The sequence below is a fragment of the Miniopterus natalensis genome, chromosome 12 (genome assembly GCF_054644295.1).
Source record: "Miniopterus natalensis isolate mMinNat1 chromosome 12, mMinNat1.hap1, whole genome shotgun sequence".
NCBI classification, from domain to species: domain Eukaryota; kingdom Metazoa; phylum Chordata; class Mammalia; order Chiroptera; family Miniopteridae; genus Miniopterus; species Miniopterus natalensis.
Window position 1 is genome coordinate 56,573,015 of NC_142092.1, and position 23,776 is coordinate 56,596,790.

General features: G+C 42.8%; 1 protein-coding gene across 1 annotated transcript in view; it reads right to left on the reverse strand.

The window, feature by feature from the left end:
- Positions 1–769: 769 nt before the first annotated feature.
- Positions 770–23,776, reverse strand: part of CTNNAL1 (catenin alpha like 1) — a 46,989-nt gene continuing 23,982 nt past the window's right edge. The window contains exons 7-19 of the mRNA XM_087822808.1: positions 23,435–23,635; positions 21,952–22,038; positions 20,167–20,325; positions 18,312–18,404; positions 16,661–16,811; positions 11,048–11,085; positions 8,967–9,017; positions 8,712–8,866; positions 5,512–5,560; positions 2,856–2,912; positions 2,599–2,712; positions 1,847–1,930; positions 770–1,730 (exon numbers count right to left, since the gene is read on the reverse strand). Of these exons, the coding sequence (XP_087678934.1) occupies positions 1,665–1,730; positions 1,847–1,930; positions 2,599–2,712; positions 2,856–2,912; positions 5,512–5,560; positions 8,712–8,866; positions 8,967–9,017; positions 11,048–11,085; positions 16,661–16,811; positions 18,312–18,404; positions 20,167–20,325; positions 21,952–22,038; positions 23,435–23,635 (1,305 nt within the window). The 3' untranslated portion in view covers positions 770–1,664. The remainder of the gene's footprint in view (positions 1,731–1,846; positions 1,931–2,598; positions 2,713–2,855; positions 2,913–5,511; positions 5,561–8,711; positions 8,867–8,966; positions 9,018–11,047; positions 11,086–16,660; positions 16,812–18,311; positions 18,405–20,166; positions 20,326–21,951; positions 22,039–23,434; positions 23,636–23,776) is intronic.

Below are 23,776 nucleotides of genomic sequence, written 5' to 3' on the forward strand. Positions count from 1 at the left end.
TCTTACGACGCAGAAGTCATGTTATCCCTTCCCCACTCCCACCTGCAGTTAAATAAGAGAATATTCTCATTTCAGGTATGTAAAAGTATGTTGTAAATAAAATTTAAAAATTATTTTTGACTCACAAAAACTTCTTCAGTGCCAGCATGACTGTCCGCAGGTATGTGCACCAGACATGATACAGGTAGTAACTACAAACTACACTGACAGTGCTGTGGACTGAGAGTATAGCAAAAACCAGCAGGCCCCCAGTTTGAGCAGCGCAATGATTCCCAAGGACGTCATAAAACAAAGCTACTACAGATAGTAAACAAATTTATCTATTTTACATATAACATTGCCTCACATCATTCACCATTATCTCTACTGCAATTTAAAAGAATATTTTGGTTTCAGGGAATAAATGGTTTTTATAAGGGAGTATTTCATAAAGATCATTAACCAAACTGAGTGCGACCCATTTCCCCCTGACGCCTATACAATTCAAGTTTCCTTCAATAAAATACTGACTACCTAACTGGTCGTACTGTGGGTCTTTGGGAATCTTGTGCATATTGTGATGGTTGACCCAGATAAGAGTCATCAGACAAGCTTGCGTAACTATAGCCATTTGGCAATTGACGTGTCCTGTTAGATTTCAAAGCACTGGGATACAAGCACTATCAAAGGAGTCCAAAGTTAACTGTACTGTATCATAAGGGCAGGACCTAGAAACCAGATCTTTGCATCAAATCCCCGCTCACAAAAACAAAAGCTTTAAACCGTGAAATTAAAAAGAATAAAGATGTTTATTTGTTTTAAAATGAACATTCCAAAGGCACATATATAAAATGTACGATTATTCAAAATTTATTTTAAACAGCTTCTTAGTTCTATCATTTTCTGTCTTCCATCTTCCATTCCATCAGTCACTACTGAAGACAGTTCAAAAACTACTTTTTTGAAGCCAGTAAGTTAGGTTTAGGATTCCAGCTAGTGTTCAGGGCAGACAGGCCAGCTCTTGCTAGAACTACAACTAAAAGCCATCTCCTAGTGAGTTCCTCCAGGGTTCCTTGGAGTGAGCTCCATGACCCTGCTTTTGGGGATGGGAGAGGGATCTGCATCACAACAGATGGCCTGCACTATGTGAAATGCTTGTTAGAAAACAGATGTGTGCAATTTGCATGGATGATCTATGACAGTGGGTGGCCAAGAGGCCAGGTCACACTTGGACAGAGGGATTGAAGAGTCCACAGGCTTAAGGAAAACTGCTTTCAACCAGACTACTGAGTATTTTCTGCTGAAAATTAGTGTTCTAGGTGATAAGCTTAAATAAAAGACGGAAGAGGGGAAGGTAAATATGCCAAAGGTGAGCATACATTCAAAATAGCTTCTTTGGATTAAACTGTCATTAAGACAGTTGGGATATTTGGCTTGACTTTTAAAGAACAATATTGGTGGCAATGTCTCATTTTAAAATCACACTGCAATTAGAATTCTAGCAACTACCATAGCATTTATTAGCTGTCAAAAAGCAACAATCCAGTTTCATGATCAGAAAATAAAGCAGGATTTCAGTGTTTTCTTTATAAAATTATTGAATTTCAAAAAATATAAAGGATCTTTGCTTTTAAAAATGTCAGCTTTGCCATATGGTGTTCCGGAGATCTGCCCTCAGAAACTTCTCAAGTTTTACCATCCAAGGAGTCTTTATTTGTGACTGAGGCCCATCTGTTGTTTTCCATCTGAAGCTGGAAAGAAGACAATTTCTGCTTTATTCTCAAAGATTGCAAAATTAAATAACTATTTTCTTTTACATTGTCTTTTAGATTTTAAAATGTGAGTGTAGGATAGAAAACGGTCTCACCTTCTTCTGCAGTTTAAAGCAAAGTGAGAGAAGCTGGACCAAAATAGCCATCATAGATCTTGTCTTTGTAATACATTTATCAACCTATAGTGACAAAAAATGAGCAAATTAAACTCCTTTGCAAGGGGTACTTCAAAAGACTTTATCATTATTCAATTTTAAAATGATAACAATTCTCCATTATGAAACTCTAAGGGATCTCAAAGGGTATATGGATTAGAACACATGAGCTGGCTTGATAACCTTGGGCCCCAGAACACAGATGCAGGGATTGCTGCCGGGTCTCACGCCTAGTTCATGAATTCCCAAGAAGAACAGATGGAAAATCAACCCATTCTACTTCAGGCTGTTTTGGGGCTTCTCTAAGTACTTCAGATAGTGGCAGTGAAAGCCCTATTTTGTGATTCCTCGCACTCTGCTTTGTTGCTCTCCAATTCCCTATGAATAGAGCCCATTCTCTGAGGAGTCTGTGCCCTAGTCAGTCATGTGACGACACTGGCATTTAAGGGAAGCTGCTTCATGCTATGGAATTAATCATGTCAAAAAGCCAATTTATTTGGTGAAGCTACTGCTCCCTGGGGTCATTTGTAACTGCAGATAGTGACTCTTGTAGTCATGGCACCAAAAAATGGAAATAAGTTGCTCTTCTGTGGTTATTAGCCCTTTATTTAAAGGAAAGAGGCTGGAAGCTAACGTGATAAAGTGTCAAAATCCCTCAAGAGCCTACCTGGATAACCCACCCTCACTTTTACCTTCAGAAACACTTGACTCTGCAAAGGAGTCTTAGTTATTGTCTGGAGCTGGTGGCAAAGAGGACTTAGCTTGTTTATTTCCAGGAGAAGCATGAGCTTGTCATCATCTTTCAGCTGAAATATAATTTAGGAACTTATAACAACTCCAACAAAACTCTATCTTTAAACTTTAAATACCTTTACACCTTAATAACATATCCCCCAAAGCGGGTGCCCATGACACCACCACCACCACCAGGCAGGTAGGCCTGCCTTACCTGTTTTGAGAAAGCTTGTGCACTTGAAGCAACCTTCAAGCCCTCTTCAGCAAAAACCTGGCGGAAAGAAAAAAGCCATTACTTTAGATGTAGGTCATCTGGATAGTTGGTAGGAAAAATACGCACAGATAATATAAAAGCTGAAGCCTAAAGATAAAGGTCTGCCATGGAACACCTACATATTTTGTTGTACCCAGGAAAACACAAGATTTTAACAGTATTCCGAGGCGGCTTCCCCAACCAGCTGCAGCATCAATCCCTGAGGAGGGTCTCTGAGTAATTAGAGGTGTGCAGGTGTCCATAATTTATGTGGCTAAGTATATCATACTTAGCCACATAAATTATGTCTGAGCTTCTGAAGGGATCCGAAGCTCATCTTGTAATATTCCCAGTTATAAAAGGGTGATGAATCTTAGAACACGAGCTCCAAAGGGTTAGAACTTCCTCCTTCCAGCTAAGCAGGACAGACTTTGTCACCCACGCACGTTCCTTAGCCGGCCCCTTGAGAGGAGCGACGCAGATTGGGTTTTGAGTCTTCGCACGCTTGGCAGTTCAGCAGGGGAACAGGGTGATGGGAAAGGGCAGAGACGGATGAGTTGGACTGACAAGAATATTCCGGATAAGTGAAAGATTCCAGGGGAGGAGAGGAATGAAAACTTGGCTTTAGGTGGCAGCAGTAAAAATGAAGTGAACAGGGAATCTGAGAATGATTTGTGAAGGGAAAAAACAGGTTTTGGTAATAAATTAGATGAAGAATATGAATGAGGCAATAATTTTAGGGATAACGTTAGTCCACTGCCCAAGAGCCATAACACCTTGCTCTCGTTGTATAAACCAATCTCAAGGTCAAATCGTCCTCTGCACCCTTCCCTGTCTTTTAAAGGAAAACCAGTGAGTTTTACACCTAGCTCCTAACCAAACAGAGTGACTCACTCACCCACAAATTCCTCATCACTCCACGTTACCACTTTCTGTTTCAGTATCTTCTCTTCCCTTCTAGCCTGGAAACCCCTCGGGGGCAAAATCCATATGTCTCACAGCGTCACGGTTTTAAAACCACCTCAAAGCTGACCATTCCCAAACCTCTCTCCCCGTTCCTAAGCTACCCTGACACCAGTCTTGCATATTCCACTTGAGCTAATCAATGCCTGATTTCCACCTTCTAGATCCGGTGCTGTCCCTTAGTGTCCCCTATCTCAGTAAATGGCACTACCATTTACCCTGTTGGTCAAGTTTAAAACCTCTTAAAACATAAGTCAGACCAGTGTACTGCCCCTCGAAACCCTCAATGGGTTTTCCATCATACTTGGAGATACAAAGTTTTTACAGAGATGCCACGTTACCACGCTCCTTCTGGCTCATTCCTGGCATCTACACTTGCCTTCTTATTGGTCTTCAGACTCCCCAGCCTAGCCTCACACCTCATAGTTACAGAGTCTGCCCAAAATTGTCAACCCAAATATCCATCCAGCTCACTCTCTCACTTAGTTTATATCTCTGTGCAAATGTTACCTCCTTAGAAAGCTCTTTCCTGACCGCCCCTCTATCATCTCTCTCCTCTTGGCCTACATGTTTTATCTCTAAGTACTTACGCATGGGCATTATATATTTTTTACTCTCTATCTCCCCCCATTAGAAAGTTTGTAGACCACTCAGCAGACATCAGTGTAATGAACACGCTCACACAGGAAGGTGAGTAGTGGATCTTCAGTGGTGAAACACCCCCTATGGTGTGGTGTGACTTGGAATGACATGGGCCAAACTGAATGGAATGAATCCAGAATTCATTCCAACTGTTTTAAGAGAAAAAGCTCGTTTATAGTCAACTTTACAGAAAAATTTAAAACTGTATATTTTCTACAATTCTTCTGACTCTGCTGACAAACATCCTCTCCAGCTGCAATCCCGTTCCTGAGGAAGCTCAGGGGGCAGCATGGGAAAGCCAAAGAGAACTGCACAAAGGCGATCCAGGGACGGAAATTTCAAATTCAGGAATGCTCTTGGTTCTGGAGAGACAAACAGACTAACACGAGAGTCAGGGAAGGTAAAAAGGAATCTTGCCACCTGCTTGTCAATCCAAAGCGTCTAACTAAGAGGCGAGAATTGAAATGGGCCTACGTGCAGTTCCATTACACACGGGCACGTGGGTGGGTGTCAGTGTCTCCCCCTGGATGCCCCAAATCATCAGGAATATGGGGGTGGGGGGGGAAACTAACGTACTGAGTACCCTCTAACGGTCTCATGCCTATGACCGATGCTTTCTTATGTGTTATCTCATTTAATCACTAGCATTCATCCAATTCTGATGAAGAGGCCAAAGAGCCTCCCAGCATTCAGGCAAGAGTAAGAGACATGCATCTGCTGACAGGATAGCTTCGCCTACTTGGGAAAACAGGAAACTTATTATTTCATCTATTGACTATCAAAGCCCATTCTACTTTATCCCTATTATATTTAAGGTGTGTGTTTTCCAATAAGATAACCAAAAAAAGCTCCATAAAATGCTACGGCAAGCCCTCGACTTTTCTTCCACTCTCTATATTACACGTGTGCGCACAGGTAAGCACACAAACTAATACCAATCATTTAGAAATTAGTTATTACCCACTTTTATCCCAGAATTGAAGTAGTAGCATAAAATGGAAATAAAACATACCTCTAGTTGATGAATTAAATCCTGAGAAGTTTTCAGTGGCCCCTCTCCCCTGAAATAAATGAATTATTAAGAAGGTAAGGAGAAGTTATTGCCTAGAAATTGGTTTTGCAATATTAAAATTTTAGAGCATTTTGTATATTAAGAGACCCCAATTTTGGAAGAATATTGAATAGATTAATAATATTGTGCTTGTAGCCTTAAAGCAACTTTAATTATTACTTCTTGGGCACTTTTAAAATCTTTAAGTAAACATCATACATCTTAATTTTACAATGTAAAGAAATTTAAAACCAACAAGTTATATTTAAGTTTTACTTTTCCTGTTTAACCTTTTCCATTTTGCTTCATAAATTAAACATATAAAATCTGATAATATGTCTTAACCGAAAGGCGAGGATCAGACTGAAAGTCAGGAAATTCTCATTTCTGAATCCATTTTCAGCTCTGGCGGGAAGAGGGTGTCACTTAAGTTTCAATTCTGAGTCTATAAAATAGTTGTAATAATATTTGTGTACCTCTCATCAGAAGGTTAGGGAGTATCAGACTGAAACCACCGAGAATTAGGCCCTAAAATGAACAGTGAATGACCACAAAGAGCCGCCGAATGCCTGAATCAGGACTAGGCATGAATCAGGAGATCTGAAATCCAGTAGCAGCCCACTCTGCCTCTTAACAACTATGAGATGTGAGCAAATTTTTCCTGTCCTCTGACATACTGTTGTGAGGAACAAATGAAATTATGAAGTAGGAACCACTTTAAAAACTATAAGGCACTGGTAACACTGAATTTTTTTTAAACTATAAGGCAATATAAAATCTAAAATACATAAACTATTAAGAAATATGAGTAATTAATTAAACATAAATTATTAAGAAATGTATATAAACTAACTGTTAAGACAACATCAAACACTAGCTGGAAGAAGAGCTATAAAATTACCCAGGAAAACTACAAAACCGGATACTGTAAAGGCCAACAGATGCGTCTCAGAAAGAAGCAACTCTATGAGGCTGATAAATCACAGTCTTAAGGGAAACAGGAAATATTGTTGGAGAAAAAAACAGAGGTTTTCAAATTCTATTACCAAGACTTGCTGATATGGCACAGGGTGTGATCCATCATAGAGAATCGATTTTCTTGTCCTGAAATTCAGTGTTCCTGTCCAATAACCATCTTCTAGCAACAAGTCTCATTCCCCAGAACTTTAGTTTTTCCTACCCCTCATAACGCAACCCTTCAAGCCTCCCACCTCTGTGGGGCGCATGTCATCCCTAACAAAGCCAAAAATGGGGACCATACTGTCCTGAAATATTCTGAAATAAGAAACAAGAAATAAAAGGGGAATTACAAACAGAAAAAAATCTACTCATGAAACTTTTGTTTGGGAAGATTTTATATATCAGATTATATTCATTAAGTAATAATGCATTTCTCCAGTTTCTATCAGTCAAAATAAAGATCTGATTTTTATCACCAGGAGGTAACTAGCATGATTTCAGCCAAAACTAAAGATCTTTGTTACTTCAATTAATCTCTGCACAGTTTCTTGTGCGAAAACAAAGGAGTTCCATTTTACTTTCGTTTGTGGACTTGACTCATCAGATTTTTAAAAGATATAAACTAAGAAAGGAGGTCAAAGTTAGTGTTGGAAACACTTAATCCCAGGAGAAGCTGCTCAAACAATTTAAGAACAAAGGAAGGAAACCACCAAAGAGGAAAGATCACCAATGATGGAAAATACGGTAAGGTGTCAACAAATGACTGCTCCACACAGAAAAACCGCTCAACTAGCATTTCTCCTTCACCCTCCAGAAGAACGGTTTATCCTGGAGAGGCAGGAGACACCCTCGAGAGGGAAATGGTGCTTCTTCCAAACGAAAGCGAAGTCCCCATCTTCCTCCCACCAGCACAGCATCCCCCCTCTGCTCTCTCCCTCACCCCACCCCATGGAAGAGGTGGACGTTTATCTACTTTCTCAGTCTTTCCGGTGACTTTGTGAAAATATAGTAGCCCTTTCTTTTCTTTTTCTCTTGAAAGTAAAGCTGCCTTTGGGATTTACCTGCTCTTTCAGATGTTTTAAGAGACACATTCTGTCCCTGTGGAGTAAGATTACTTAATTCTAGAGATCATTTGTAAAAACCTACCAGCCTGTGGATATGAACTGACATTGTACAATATCAGCTTTCTCAGTATAAATGTGACTGACCCCCATCTGTCTATTCTTTTGCTTATTTTTTCATTTTGTTCAGAAGCTAGGTAGGGAAATGGTGCTATTTATTCAGCCCCCATGTCCACACAGTTGTAAAGATCCTACCTACTTGAATCGAGCTTAAGATTCCAGGTCAAATGGATCACATTTCAGAATACTGAACCAACTTGCAGATGTGAACCACTGCTGATAATATTTTCAAACTCAAAATGAGTAAAAGAGGGGCCATAACATTGGATATATCTAGTATTTTCCAGGTTTTCAAAAATGAAAAAGATAGATTTCAGAAAATTAGTGGAAAGTTTGAAGTCATTCCTTAAGAATATTGTAGGACAGATTTATGAGCAGATAACTGATATTTAGCAACATGGAATTACCATACATATATACATAATCATTACTATTTATGACATATCTATATATTCATTACTATACCATAGAGAGAGATTATTTTTAATGGAAGATTTTGGAATGTGATCAACATTCACTTCAACAAGGCATTTAATCAGAGTCTTATGATGTGGACAAGACAAAGAATGTAGGTCAGACAATTGCAAAATTAGGGAAAATCTATGATACATAATAAATATTGATTCACAGAGATTTGGGACTCTATTGAGGTCCTGGGCCTAATGGCTCTATTGTCTGATCTGTGTCTAATCAACCAATTGTATAAAGATTCAAAAGGCATGTTTTCTAAACTACTGATGCTGGGCTGGGAGAGACACTGATGTACAGAATGAAAAAAAGCAGATTGCAAAATTATTTCAAAATTCCAAAAATAGGATACAAACCTAGAAGAGGATCCCTTCTACATCTAAATCTTAATTAAATGTCTTCTTGTTGCATTCACTTAATTGACATAAGAATGACATATATAGGCTTTTTACCATGTATACGAAACTGACTTTAACCTATCAGTGACTTAACATGGCACTTTTTCTCTACACTAGATATTAAATCGATTTTAAAAGCTCGAGCTGTATTTACCTGGTGAATAAATACAGCGAGTAGGCCGAGCTGGACATGCTCCGTGCGTATCGAACAATCTCATTCTCCTGATTCTCCCACTTCTCGATCTCGCAGTTGGCATCGGAGGTGAGCAAACCCAGCTTAAGCCCAAGCTTTGCAATCTTGGCTTTCTCCTACAAAACACGGAGAAAACATTTTAATCACCACGATTCTGTTATCATTGATGTCAAAGGGAGAGTAGAAGTAAGACTGTGATCACAGATAAGGTCTTACCTCAGAGTCGGACTTGTCTGGCTTTAATGACTTCAGGCTCGTGCTATTCTTCTGTGACAATAAAAAGATTAAGAGGAAAGATTAGGTTCATTATGAGGAAATCCGACAGTAATGGGAAGCATAACAAAACACCTGTAATAAGATTTTATCTAACCATTTGCAGTGCACACTTAAAATTTATTAAGAACTAACTGCAAGCACGCTACTGCGAGCATGTGCGTTCAGCTCGGAGCAGGCAGTCAGCTGGGAACCTGGGCGAGGGGGGCAGAGCGGGGTCCCAGAAGGACGTAAGGACCTCGGCATTTTGCCAGAGCCCAGTTGTATACCTCCAAAGCTTTCTGGCCCCTCTGTGAGTTATTCTTCTGAAATGATATAATAAAATCAGCCACTATCTGTAGAGGTCCATCTGTTCCTAATGTAATGACTCCGGAATTCACCGCCTTTGCCCAATGTGCCCTTTGAGGGCCAAATTCTAGCACCCTTGTTTCACTGGCATCCTGATCCCCAGTCCTCTACCCAGGTTGTATAGGAGTTTATACCTAGAATTTGGGGTTTAATATTTGAAACGACATGTTGGATAGGCCCCTATCTTTGAACAGCAAGTGTGTTCCTATGTGAGCTGTTTGGAAGTCAGAAGCTACTTCCCCCGAGAAAGAGGAAAACACTGTACACTAGTCAGGGTACCGGGCTGACCCACGGGTGCCTACTAACTAGAGGATAGAAAGCACTGCCCACAGCTGTGGGCCTTTGAAAAATATATTCATAAGTCTTCTGAGATGGGAGCCCAGGTTGGGCATCCCTCTCACTCTGAGATCTGCTGGGGAACCCCATGGTTGGGGGGGGTGTTTCCAGGACAGCTGGGGCTCCTGACATAAAGGGGCCAGGAGATGCAGGAAACCTTTTTTTAAGGAAACATTTATTTAAACACATACACACTGAGTACATATTCACACACGTACACAAAGTATAAATTACAATAAAATAAAACACGCATGTGCTCACTTAGCCTAAGAAGCAGATCATCACCAGTACCTCTAGGTGTATGTGTACCTCCGTTTTTGTGGCCTCGTTATTACCATGACTTGTTACTTCTGACCAGCTATTGTGTCACCAGTTTTACTGTAGGACAGAGCATCCTCAATGTTTCCTTTTTTCCCTACCCCATAGTTTACAGTTGCTCATTTGACAGAGCCCTTTTGAGATTTTCTAATGCCATTTACTACAGGAGAAATGGGAGAAGTTAAAGGACAGAAAACAAGTACAGGGAAACTGTGAGGTTACACACACACACACACACACTGCCTCTTATGTCCATTAGAAAGTAAATGGAGGTGATCAATGAGCTCTCTGGCTCCTCCTGGTGAAGGCGCAGCACCTGGATTCTCTCCCTTCGTCTAGCAGACTACAAAACTATTAAGAAAGCATTTATGAAAGTTAAGAGCACCCTACAGGTTTTTAGGTTTTATTTTATTTAGAATTTTATGTTCCATGTGTTCTTTTAAACTGAGTTGTGTTTTCATTATTTTTAGCTTTGCTTTTACAAATTACTATTAAAGTGTTTGATGAAGATAGGAAGGGAAGGGCCTGAAAGGGTACAGACACCGTCGTAACGGTGCACCCAAGCTTGCCACCTAGTGGACACCACTTTGGGATGCAGTCAGACACATCAGCTGCAGTTATATAACGCTACGCATTTCAAGTCTCTAAATATAAATAGCGTGGCATATTTTCATCAAGGTAGGAAATATTAAGAAAGTCCCTAGCTTGTAGAAAATGATTCCCACATGACCCTGTGAATTAGATCCAATATATGAGGAACAAAAAGACCCCCTGACTTCAGGTTATGGCTTATTAATCATACCATCTGTTACCTATTCCCTCAACCCTCCACACCCAACACAAATAATCACAGTATGGGCTGCAACTAGATTGTTACTCAGCATAACAACTATGAACAATTAACATTTAATAGCTTATTTTTTTAATGACAATTATTGGGGGGTGGATAGCAACAGGCAGCAAGAGCATAACTGAATTGTGAACAAAAAACATTCTGAAATGTACAAAACTCTTCTACTTACCATTGGCTTTGGAAGTGAAAGGTAGCCATACTTCTCTCCTACAAATAACATATATAACTTAAAACAAATTTTCTATGATTCACACTTCATTTAAAAATATTAAATAAACAGGAATGTCAGTCTATTGGTTTTCATAATTTTGTCTATTAATTGCATATGATTCAGAAATAAAACTGTACTTTGATTGGTGACCACAGGGACCGTGAGCGGTTGTATCTCTAAGTTACCTACGTTGGTGACTCTCCACCTCCTCCAACGAAATGGCAGAAAACAAAAAGGCAAATTGTCTCAGTGCCATTTACTCACACGTCCCACCAGTCTCGTTCACAGTGAACGCTTTCACAGCAGCCTGCCTTAGTGAGACCTGGCTCTTCAGGGCCAGTCTTTGGTGCTTGTGTCCTGTAAGTCCCGGGCCAAATCATGCACAGCTACTCTCCTAGCTCACTGCCCCAGGCAGGGAGGCGACAGCTCGAGTGTACAGACATTCGGAAGGTGGAATAAAGCAGACAACAGGCTCTTGGCTGGGAATTAACACGAGGCAGGAAGCACAGCTACTAAGGAAAGGAGACCCGTCACACCCGCTTCATCACTGCCCTTTTATTTTTCTGGCTTCTGGGTCATGTATAAAGTCAAATTACAATGAATGATACTTTTTTTTCTTTTTTTTTAAAGCTAGTATGTTCTATCTGGAATAAAAATTCAAGATAAGACTTGAACAGTAATTGCGTCTTGATTTCAAGGAGAGTGTGCAGCTATAATATATCAGGTGGAACCATATAAAATTGCTGATACTCAACTACTTTGAAATACAAAAACAGCAATTTCATATAGTTCTGCCTAATCAAAGCCAGTAATACATCAAAACACTAAGTCATGCCCTTCCTCATAGAATGACTGTTACATGAACAGGGCAAACCTGTTCATAACATACTTAACATTTCATCTAGAACTGTGTTGTTGAATCTGGAATCTGCTGGCCACACGTGACCATTGATCACCTGAAGCATGGCCAGTCTGTACTGAGATGTGCTGCTGTAAGTACAAAATACATACAGGATTTTGAAGACTTAATATAAAGAAAAAAATGTAAAAGATCTCAATAATTTTAAAATATTTATTGTAAACTGAAATAATATTTTGGATATGTCAGGTTAAAAAAAATAGTATTAAAATGAATTTCACCTGTTTCTTTTTAAATTTTTCTTGTGCCTCCTATAACTTTTAAAACCCATATGTGGCTTGCACTCTGTTTCCACTGAACAGAGCTGATCTAGAAAATAAACTGTCATTAAGGGTTAGCCTTCATGGTACAAAGAATAGCTTTATGATTCAAATCATTTCTTCGTAACGTCAGAGTTGTAAGGGAATTTTATTAATGGTTTTCTGGTGTCAGACTTGTGAGAGAAAAAGAAAACTTTAAGGAGGAAGTAGGAATTTCCATGCCTTGTCTCCTAACCCTGATGTAAAAAGTGCCTGATTTAGGGGTGAGACTATTAACAGAAGACTGTCTTCAAGTCACTCAGACCCTCAAAATTCCCCATCTGTCTTCATTCAAGGTGTGAATTCTGTCCACAACACCCCTTAAAAAGTGTTGTCTTAATAAGCTTGAGAAGAGGGCATAATCATTACTTAAGTATAATTAGCTTAGGTGAGCAATCCTGTATTATCCACCCTTGTGATCCCCATAGTGCCCATGATCCTGAAATGTTCACATTTACTCTCCAAAAGGGGAAAAAAAAAGCGAACTGTTTCAGTATTTCTTATTTCTCCAAGGTATACAACAGAGTTAAAGAAACCAGGAGGTAGGGAGAGATAAATACGATAAGAAGAGAGCCTTTCTACAATTGGTCTGCTACATTGCCACCCACCAGCTCCTAATCGCCTGGCCGTTCCCAGGCCTGCGGCCCTCTGACAGGTACTTGGTTTTGCTCCCTCTTTCTAGCCTTCAGGTAGACGCAGAATCCTTTAAAATTTGAAGATCATTGCAAAACTGATCATTCTTCAGACAGTTTTCCTCCAAATGCTATGTAGGCAAAGTTGTCCCTCTTTCCCCAAAATCTAATACAGCCAAGTAAGTTGATAAAATACCCCCAAAAAAGATGAATATAAATCATTTAATCATTTTATAGTTTTTTTCCATACCAGCCTAATTATTGCCATGGATTGGAAGCAGAGCAAGAATATATTGACTCAATTATGTTTTGCTATTACATCAAATTAAAGAGGCATCTCTGATGAAAACATGTTATAAACATTAGAAGCAATTGGAAAAATAAATATTTGGGGAAAACATACTGGGTACAGATATTTGATTTACAGAATTATTTTCAAAGCACTAAATCCTTTGTTTAATACCCCCTAAATCAAACCACAACTGTGCCATCTTCTGAGTTTATATCTCAAGATTAATTAAGTTCCAAAGGCCCTCTCATCTTATGAGAGTTCCGAAATGATTTCTATGAAAATCTAATTGAGGAGTACTGTTCTCATTTCCAATATTCAGAGCTTGTCTGCATCTCTACAAAATAAAACGAATTCCCCAAGGACATGTAAGCCTCATTATTTCGCTGCATTATTCCCTGTTAGAAATTTAATTAGCTTTGGGGTTCTAGAGGGGCTCTACATGACCTGGTCAATCAGAAAAGGGCCCATGTCCCCAGACCCCCTGCATTGAATCCCTAACCACTAAAGGCGAGGCAGATAATTGGCTAACCTCAGGAGTGGGAATGAAATATTCTAATCCAAACCCAGTTGCCAACCTCAAACCCTCCCTTTCGTCTACAGTCAGTTAATCACCAAATCCTACCAATATTATTTGGAAAATTTTCCTCATTTCAGTCCTCTTGTTCCATTTCTATTATCATCGCCCCATCATCTCGTCTGGACGGATCACTCCCCTGCTCCAGGCTCATGCGCCCACAAGCACGTGCCTCTTCCTACACTCCCCACGTCCGTGACCAGCACCCCATGCACCCCAGCTGCCGAGTGATAAGTCATGTGCAGAGCTATGAAGAGGGATACCCACAACCTTAAACACGGAGCTTAGTCACGGGACTCCAAACGGGTCAAAGAGAACAAAGGAAATGCAGCCTCCTTACAGGAGGGACAGGGCCTGCGAGCTATGAGAGGAGGCTTTTCTGACATTTATTTGTCGAAAATTATCTCAGGTCCGAGTGCTGATACATATTCATCACGAAGGGAAAGTGAAGTCTTTTTTATCTGGTCCCTTCTAATACGAAGACCGTGGCCTCCCTGGAAGTTTGGGCAAAAAGACAAAAGGGCCAGAAGACAAATGCTGATTTTGGAGTTCCTCAAACAATCCCAGGAGGCCCTGCTGAGATGTTTGAGCGTCCCGAGTGGAGGACAATGACCCGGCTCTCAGACCCACTTCCAGTATGAGAACACTGAGGGCGCTTCCTCATTGCTTAGCGTGTCGTCCCCTGGCTGCGCCTCCTCATTGCTTAGCGTGTCGTCCCCTGGCTGCGCCTCCTCATTGCTTAGCGTGTCGTCCCCTGGCTGCGCCTCCTCATTGCTTAGCGTGTCGTCCCCTGGCTGCGCCTCCTCATTGCTTAGCGTGTCGTCCCCTGGCTGCGCCTCCTCATTGCTTAGCGTGTCGTCCCCTGGCTGCGCCTCCTCATTGCTTAGCGTGTCGTCCCCTGGCTGCGCCTCCTCATTGCTTAGCGTGTCGTCCCCTGGCTGCGCCTCCTCATTGCTTAGCGTGTCGTCCCCTGGCTGCGCCTCCTCATTGCTTAGCGTGTCGTCCCCTGGCTGCGCCTCCTCATTGCTTAGCGTGTCGTCCCCTGGCTGCGCCTCCTCATTGCTTAGCACGTTGTCACCTGGCTGCGCCTCCTCATTGCTTAGCACGTTGTCACCTGGCTGCGCCTCCTCATTGCTGAGCACGTTGTCACCTGGCTGCCTGCTTCAGTGATACCTGCGAACACATCTGGCCATTCTCCCGTTGGGAGAGGCAAGACACGCAGAGCAGACGAAGGTGGCTGGAGTACAGCAGAGGCCTTTCGGTAACAGTGACACCCTGAGTCACAGCAGCCGCGGGGGAAGTCAGGACGGGCAGGGTGCCCGCTGCCCTCCATAGGGCCAGCAGCGCGCGGGGCGAGGTGAAAGGAAGGCCTGTCACAGCCACGCGCCACAGGAGAGCGGCGCCGTGGCGCGGGACTCCGCCCGCCCGGGGGTGGCCCGCGCGGAGGTGGACTTCTCCGCGGAAAAAGCTACTCCACGAGCTTCACGAGAAAAAAGAGAAAGAAAGGCGCTGCAGACACCAAGCAGCTCCGCCTCGGCCCCACAGAATGATGGCCTCGGGCGTCTTCACCGGTTGGCGACCAGCGTCCCGCTGACTGGGCGCAGCAGCCTCCCCCGGGAGGAGCTTCCGTGCAGCCCCGAGGAGGGTAAGGCACTCCTGCGCTTTCGAGGGTCGTTACCCAGACCTACAGCAGACCCAAAGGGGAGGTCATTCGCACAGTCTCCAGCCTAGAGGAGAAGAAACCACAGTGACCCTGGGGTCTGAACGTAAGCCTGTGGCTTCTCCTGCTCTGAGCCGGGCCTGTCCGTTGGGGGTTCGAGCGCTGAGGAAGGCTGGCAGGCCGCTTCTCTTCCTTTCCGGAACAGGTCGTACGGCTAAGCGATCATTCTTCTGTGAGTGCGGATCGGTTACATCGCCCTACCTTTTCCTCCATGAAGCCTGTCGCACGTAATAAGCCATGTAACTATAATACTTCATCAAAGCATCCCAACCACACACCATTCGGACAGGAATCTTTAAATGCAGAAGCGCGGTAAACTTTTATTATACTTTACAAATAGTGTTATATCTACAAAGTCTACACCATTCCCTGATTTTTAAGCATATCGGCAATTATTCTACAATAATATTTTTAAAAATATGAAATGTTTAAATGTTCATATTCAGTAAAAATAGGTAATTTGATATTATTTTGACTTTAAATGCCATTTTATTTTAAAAACTAAGCATGCTTGACACTAACAGAAGCCGCGGGAAGGGAAAAACATATAAAAACACAAACATAAATAACAGGACACACAGTACAATGAGAAATAAACAAAATTCCCAGTTGATGTTAAAATAAAAGGTAAAAAAGACGCCTTCCCGGACATCGTACGGTGCTATTCTACATGTTGTACAAATAATGAACTTACCCACCATAGGAAATAGTCCAAGATTAGATGGTCGTCAAGGAAAAAGGTTCCATCCAAGTGGAAGGAAGCAATTCAAAAATCAAATAACTACATTCATTTCATTATGAAATTAGTAGGATTAAGTCAAATAATCACTGTGCTGCAGAGGAAATTTTTACTAAAACTAAAAAACAATTTAGAATATAAAATGACTTAATTTCAATAGGAATGTTAATATTAACTCAAATAAATCTACTATGCTGTTGTACAACAAATTTTACTGTTTGGTTACTAAATAAAGGAAAAATACTATTTTCATGATTTCTTATTGAAGATATTTTACTATAAAAATAATGCAGTTGGGATATGACAAGATAATTCATTTTGCATCTGAAGTGTGAAATTAGAAAACTGAGTTGCATTAAAATAATAATATATTTCAATATGTGGACAGTCTCTCACCTTGTCTTCCTTCAAACACGTCGTTGATTTCTCTTAGCAACGTTGACATGTCACTAATTTGGGATTCCCAAGCTTCACAAAACACATCTAGGTTTTCTTTAGCAATTTTACTAGATGGATGCAATGTCAAAGTTTCAGCAGCAGAAATTATCTGAAGAAACACAATATGAACAGGTGTGAATTTCAAAATCTTCGAATCTCTTCGAATCACATGGGAGACCAACACTTAAGTGTGTCCTGTCCAAATCAGCCCAATAAACAGCTATGAAGTAATTTCCACACGGAAGCCTCACGTTGGCCAACGTGGAGATACGTGGTAGAACGAGACTTACTATTCCCTACAGTCTTATCTACAAACAGTAGGCATTCTTCTACACAGACCTTTCTTCAGGGAGCAATTATCTTTGCGTTCTTTTTATTTTGAGAGTACGTTTATCAAAGCGGGGGACAGTGCGACAAGGAAGAGCTTAGGACAGAAGCAGCAACAGGAGAGAATAGCTGGGGCTGCTTTGTCTCTCTAGAAATATAATAGGAAAGAGGTGAGCCAAGGTGGGGCTGCTGTCCCCTCGTTGGCGTCAGAGGAAAAGGGGCCTTGGGGACAGGGTCCGGGGGTTAACCCTGGACGGGCTGCCACCGCCCATGGCTCCCCTGGTTGCCAGTCTCGAGGGGTCCCTTAGGGTTTAGGAGATGCACGCTTGTGGGGGACGGAGAACGGGGAGGGAAAGATGCGGGAGTGCTCCCAGGAGGGAGAACGCACGAGGGAGCAATTGCCTTTATTCAAGGAAAACTGTCTCAACGGTTCTTTCCACAGCATAATTCAACATTATGCTCAGACAGCCAAGCGTGGGCTGTACACTGTAGCAAAGAGACGGTGGCCGCAGTAAGGGCAGTAACAGGGGCAGGGAGGCGGTGGCGGCAGCAGGTGAGCGGCGGTAACAGCCGTCGCCGCAGCAGTGGCACTGGCGGTGTGGGCGGCAGCAGCGATGCTGGCACGGTAGTGTTGGCATCGGCAGTAGCTGTAGCTAGACAGTTAGTGGTGGCGGTAGCCGCAGAGGAGTAGTAACAGGCACACGCCTGTGAATACACTGTAGCTGTACAGGGCGGGGCAAAGGAGGTTTACAGTTGTTTATATGGAAAACGATACAATAATTAATCAATAATACAGGAATAAACTGTTTCATGTACTCACAACTGTAAACCTCCTTTTGCCCCACCCTGTATTCCAATGGGATCTTAGTAGAAGTAATGTTGTAACAAACATCGGTTTTTGCTGTTGTTGTTGTTTTGAATCTCCTTATGTCCTTAGGAATTACTGGGTCAAAACATGTGAATATTTTTACGGCCTGTTACATGATCATAGCTTACTTTTCAAACAGGTTACAACAGCCCACACTGTAAACAGCTTCATTAAAATAGATATAAACTAGGCTTCACTTAAATGGGCCAATCTCCAGGTTGGCCAGGAGACCAGATAACCCAGTGGAATGTCAGCTATGTTCCGGACTCTACCTAGGAAAATTCCAGCACCCCCCTTTCGCTCGGTGGATTTGGCCTGCAGTTATGCAGAACCACTTTACCTTCCTTGCACACAATTTGTTATGACGCTCAGATAAGACTTCATATAGAAGAAACAACCTACTGTTGATCGTACCTGTTGGCCAGTCACCTGAAACGTCTCCTCTGCATGGATGCAGGTTATTTCAAGAGGTTCTGTCCCTGATACGTGTCGCAGCAATCGACAGGTCTGCAAGAAAACATTTCTACCGTTCAACTTCCACATTCTCATCTCCACAAGACACAGTCTCACGTTATAATTCATAGAGACAATAAAACATTAAAACCCATAAAAATACATTTTTACATCAAGGAGAAATTATAATACTCTATTGGTTACCAACAGATTCTTGAGGAACAAATCAGGGTACGGCGTATTGTTTTCACTTCCTACCTGATCATGGCTAGGTGGTCACAGACTAGTAGGACCAGGAGAAGTCTCTGAGAGGACCTAGCAGTGCCCACACAGTGTATGTGTGGAGATACTTGGCTCGGAGAAGTGACTTGCCCAAGGTCTCTTGGCTAACCTAGGTCAATTATAAAAGCTACACATTCTGTCAACAAAAACCACTCTCCTTGGTCAGCTAATTAACACACCTTTCAATGGAGATAACACTGGTTTAGGCAAGACCGATGTAATGAGTAAGGAGCCTACATCAGTGAAAATTATTGAAAACCCTGAGGCTTAAAACAGAACATTAGAAAAATATATTCTTTCCTTTTTTAAAAAGATTTGCTGCAGGATTCCTATAATTAGCAAGTTTGCTTACAGTCATAATATTTGGTTTGCCAACAACACAACATCAAAACTATTTTTAAAAGGGGATGTACCTACAGTCATTTTAAGAATGCTCCTTAGCAATTTTCAGATATAATCGAGTAAAGGAGAGGAAGCTAGTCCAGTTGATCTACAGGTTCCTCCAGCCATCAGTCTTTGAGATTTGGTGAGCAAGGAATATTAGATGACCTAAAGATAGCTAGTTGGTTCACAGTTGTGCACTGATACGCATGCTGGCTAAGACATACCTTTTATATACGAGGTATACGTAGGTTAAGCATATATATATATATTTTTTACTAGCAGATCACACATCTGACATTCTCAGTCGGTGGAAGGCTTAGAATATCAATTAACAATTGGAATTATAACCAAGTGGCAGGTAAGCACCAGTAACACGGAACAGGGACTTGGGAGGAACAGGATTGCTCCAGAGGAGGCGTATGGTACTGGGCGTCTTCTCCCGGTCCCTCCGCGCCACTCCCCTCCTCTCTCAAGCCTGCCTTTGTCCTGGGACACTGACCTACGTGGTCTGCAGCTCTGTTTGGCAGTGAGAAGCCCCAGGAATAGACCCGCAGGGATGAGGAAGGGCCTTCATTCCCATGCTCTTTCCTGCAGGGTCGCCTTGGGCTGTCTCTGTGTCTAGTCCCCAAATCACCTCTCAAGGCGTCTCTCTGGGAGACCCTATGCCCCTCCTGTTTCCAGCAACCACTGAGCCCTGCCAGTGGGGGCTCAGGGACGGCCCCAGCCCTGCTCTCGCTGAGCCCAGCTAGCGCAGTCCCGTGGTTTCCCCCGCACCCCGCCTGTGCGCTGTAAACAGCTCCTTTATCAAGCCCTCCTTAAATGGTCCTACTTTGTGCCATCTCTCTGCTGCTGAGACCCCACAGATTCAAACGGAAACAAGGCCATGCTGTGGGTCTCCACTGCAGTGCTCGGAGTCTAATCTCTCAGAGAGTAAGGAAAATTAGATTAAGAAATGCATCTGTGGGCTCTAGCAACTTGGTTCTGTTCTGTGGTGAGAACAGAGCAGATAAACATAATACCTTTAGAATTCCAAAGGAGAGAGCAAACGCTCCCGCGAGTTATCCCAAAGCGGCATTTGCGCGCTCAGTCCCTGAGGATACACAGCCACCCTTAAACCACCATTTAATGAACAAGCAAACGGATGACTCACCTCGACAAGCTGTTCTTTCTGTTCTGAGAATTTACAGGCATATTCGGCCAGACCTTCTAAATTCCCTTCCACTCCAGTAAGTTTTAATGCTTTGAGGACCGCGTGATCAGCGTGGTATTTCAGCTGATCCGCCGCCAGCTGGGTCGCTGTGCTGTGAAGCTGCACGTGGGGGTGAGGGGGTGGAAGAAGGACAACAGGCCGTGAGATGTTCTGACCAAGCATCTCAGAATCGCTTTAAAAACCGAAAGAGCAGCGACCGCAACACAGTCGCGCTGGAACCTCTCGGGGAAGTGCAGTTCCCCGCGGTAACGGTAGTGGCTGTGTGGACCGGGACGGGGGACGAGAACTGTAGAAAACCAACTCAATCACTTGCTCATGCTACTATCAATCAGCTCTTTCCCACACGACTTCTCTCTTTCCTCAAAAACTGCTTCTGCTACTCTTAAAGGTAGTGAGGAATAGAACAGTAGGAACTGCCTGGTATTCCAAGTATCAAGGAAAAAAAATCAGTTGGTAGTTTGTGATCGTGAGTGAGTTTTTTATCAGACTTTTGAAAAAAGTGGGATTCGGTCAATTAGGTAAACACCGAAATTTTATTAAATACGTGCATCATGGCAAGCACTGGGTTAGAGCCTGGACATACGAGTGGGACACAACCCTTCCCTCAGGAGGCTGCTGTCTATCTGCAGTTGTTACTTAGAAGTTTACTCTTAACACTTGGGTCACAGGAGAAACAATATATAAAAGGCTAACAAAACCCCTAAGGTTACATTTGACTTTAAAGTGGATTTTAAGCGTGGTTCACTCACGGTGGATATCTTTGGGTATTATTAATTCCAAAATCTCCTTATCCTGGCCTTTAGAAAACGAATGATGTGTCAGGTTATTTGGGGGTTCTCCAGAAAGAGATTACTTTTAATTACACTGTCCCCAGGAAATATCTGACCTCGCATTAAGCCTATTTGAATGAGGTGATTTCCCCCCCCCCTTGGAGGTAATCCAATGTCAACTCAAATTACAGCTCTTGCTACAAAGTTAACAATAGGTAGTCCGCATTCACGCGATGAAGCAAGAATAATTACAGTTAGAAGCAGAGACATTAAAACGCCCTTTCTTTTGGAAAAGTGAGAATTCTAAAAGATTTTGTTTAGCCACCAGGGCCTTAGATAATCCTTAATGCCAGCCCTTTATTTCACAGACGATGAAGCAGGTCGAGCAACTTGTCCAAGGTCAGGCAGATTTTACAAACGGTTCTGGAGACAATGTATTACCAACTCCATGGGAGGAGGAGCGAACAGCACGAGGCTCCTGCTCCGCGCAGCGTGCTGACAACAGCTGCAGAGGCCCTATCGCCCTCAAGTCTTACAAAGATCCTACGTTAATGTTGCTCTACTTATTTCCAAGGTAAGAAAATTGAAGCTTGTGGAAAGCCACTCAGCCCGCTTCTTATGTTCAGTGTAACACTGTGACTTCCATATCGTTGCCTTTTTATTGCTGAATAATATTTAATTTAGTTCTACCGAAGTTCGTTTATCAATTCCCATTGATGAAATTTTGGGTTGTTTCCGATTTCGGGCCGTTATAAATGAAGCTGTTATGAATATTCGTGCACAAGCTTTGAGACTGGTGGCACCGATAAAACGGTGGCTTCGAAATAACTAGGCCAAAAGAAACTTTAAAAACCGTTTTCTGCGCACAGGGCCATATAATGCATTTCCTACGCACCACATACAACATGAAAATTTGCAAAAAACTAAAAGGGGCTAGATTTCAAACTATACTTACTTCCTTCTTAAGTTCATTGAGGCCATGACCGATTTTCAATATACTCAGTTCCAGCTCTTCGGCGATGCTTTTGGTTCTCTTGCTTTGCTAAAAAATTTAAAGTGTGTAGGGTTACCTCATCTTTTTCATCTGGTGACTGCAACTTTACTTGCACTATACCTCTTAATAAATTTTTAATATCATTCTATGCACTATAAGAAAAGTAGATTTTAAAAATCCACCTGTTTAGGGTTAGAATAGAAAATAGAATTTTAAGTAGTTATATTTTCCCACTCTAACTATAAACAGGTTAATTTCTAAAAATCTAACTTTCTTTAATAAAAATGTATTGTGTCTAAAACAACTATTTATCTCATCACTCTGGACCTAGTTAAAATAAAACGCGACTCCTCTTCAAGGCCTTACGTAAGCGGCTCTTTCTCAGCCAGACCCTCTCAGGTCGCACATCTCAATGAGGCCCTCTTTGTCCCCCCTCTAGCCTTCGCTCTGAGTAACCGTCCCACATACTGACTTTTAGATTTGTCTGTCTGTCTGTCTAATGTCTATCTTCCCCGCCAGGCCTTGGTAAGCTCCGTGAAGGCTGGGATCACATTTCTTTTGCTCGCCACTGAATCCACAATACCTGGCACAGCAAAGGGAAGGTAGTAAGTATTCAGTTCTTTGAATGAACAAATCAAAGTTAAATGTCAATATCCTCAGGAAGACATCTTGATTCCTCTCCCTAAATAAAAATCCATCTTCCTTCAAGGCTTCTCAGTACACGGTCTGTACCTTCTCTCTGGACACTTACAAAGCTCTCTGTGCTCGCCTCGCCCCTTCCCACATTTTTCTACATTGCAAAATTCTTGCAGGCAAAGATGTGACCTTCGTCATCGTTAGATTGCCAGTGCCTGGCATATAAAAGACGCTCGGTCTTTACCACTCTTACCCAGATAAGCGCCCAGGTTTTAAGCATACCAGCCAGCAGCCTATTTAAGGCTCTGTAAGAGGCTGCCCACCGATCTCAGACTAGGAACCTGTGCGAGGGTGAGAAATCCTGCACCAGGCAGCTGGATCTACCCTCGTCTTCGTTGCCTCTGGGCCTCAATGAGTTTCTAAATCGTGCCTGTAAATCAGCTGTCCTCAGAGTTAAGACCCGGGTGCCGAGAACCTCTAGGTGGGGGTCTCCTCCTCTGCCTTCACTCTGCAGAAGCATTCTGGGGAGGAATGTTCCCGAGGTGGGTTTGGTGACCTAGTGACGGTGACGGTGGCGCAGACTCCACCCTGGCCAGGATGAGAAACGGGCCTGGAAATGTTAAGTCCTGCGAGTGCTGGGTGGGCCGCAAGGCTACTTTGGCCAAGTAGGAGGGAGGCGAGGAACGAAACAGCCTCCCCTCCCTCCGACCACACTCACGTCCCCGGTGACGGGGTTAGCCTCCACATCTCTCAGAGCGCAGGGGAAAGTTAGCGGATAAGATTAACTCCGATGAAAACAGGTTCTTACAGCCTGGACCCACACAGACGTCAGCTGCTGGAGCTCCGCCCTCGCCTGCGCTGACAGCCCCAGGATGCGCTCCCTGTGCTCGTGGCTGGTGTAGGCAGAGTCCGTGAAGTCCTCCGTGCGCTCCAAGACCGCCTCCAGCGTCGCACACAGGTTCTCTTTCGACTGAAAATACAGATTCTCCCGAAGAGCCTCAATATTCATCTGAGAACAGAGAGGACACACATCCACATGAGTCGGTGTTCCCACCGCACCAAACTGGACTGTAGCTGCCAGCAGTGCCCAGGGAGACGCCAGCAATTCCCTGCCCTGTCTGAGGGCTCGGGGGAGATGACCACAGTCCCC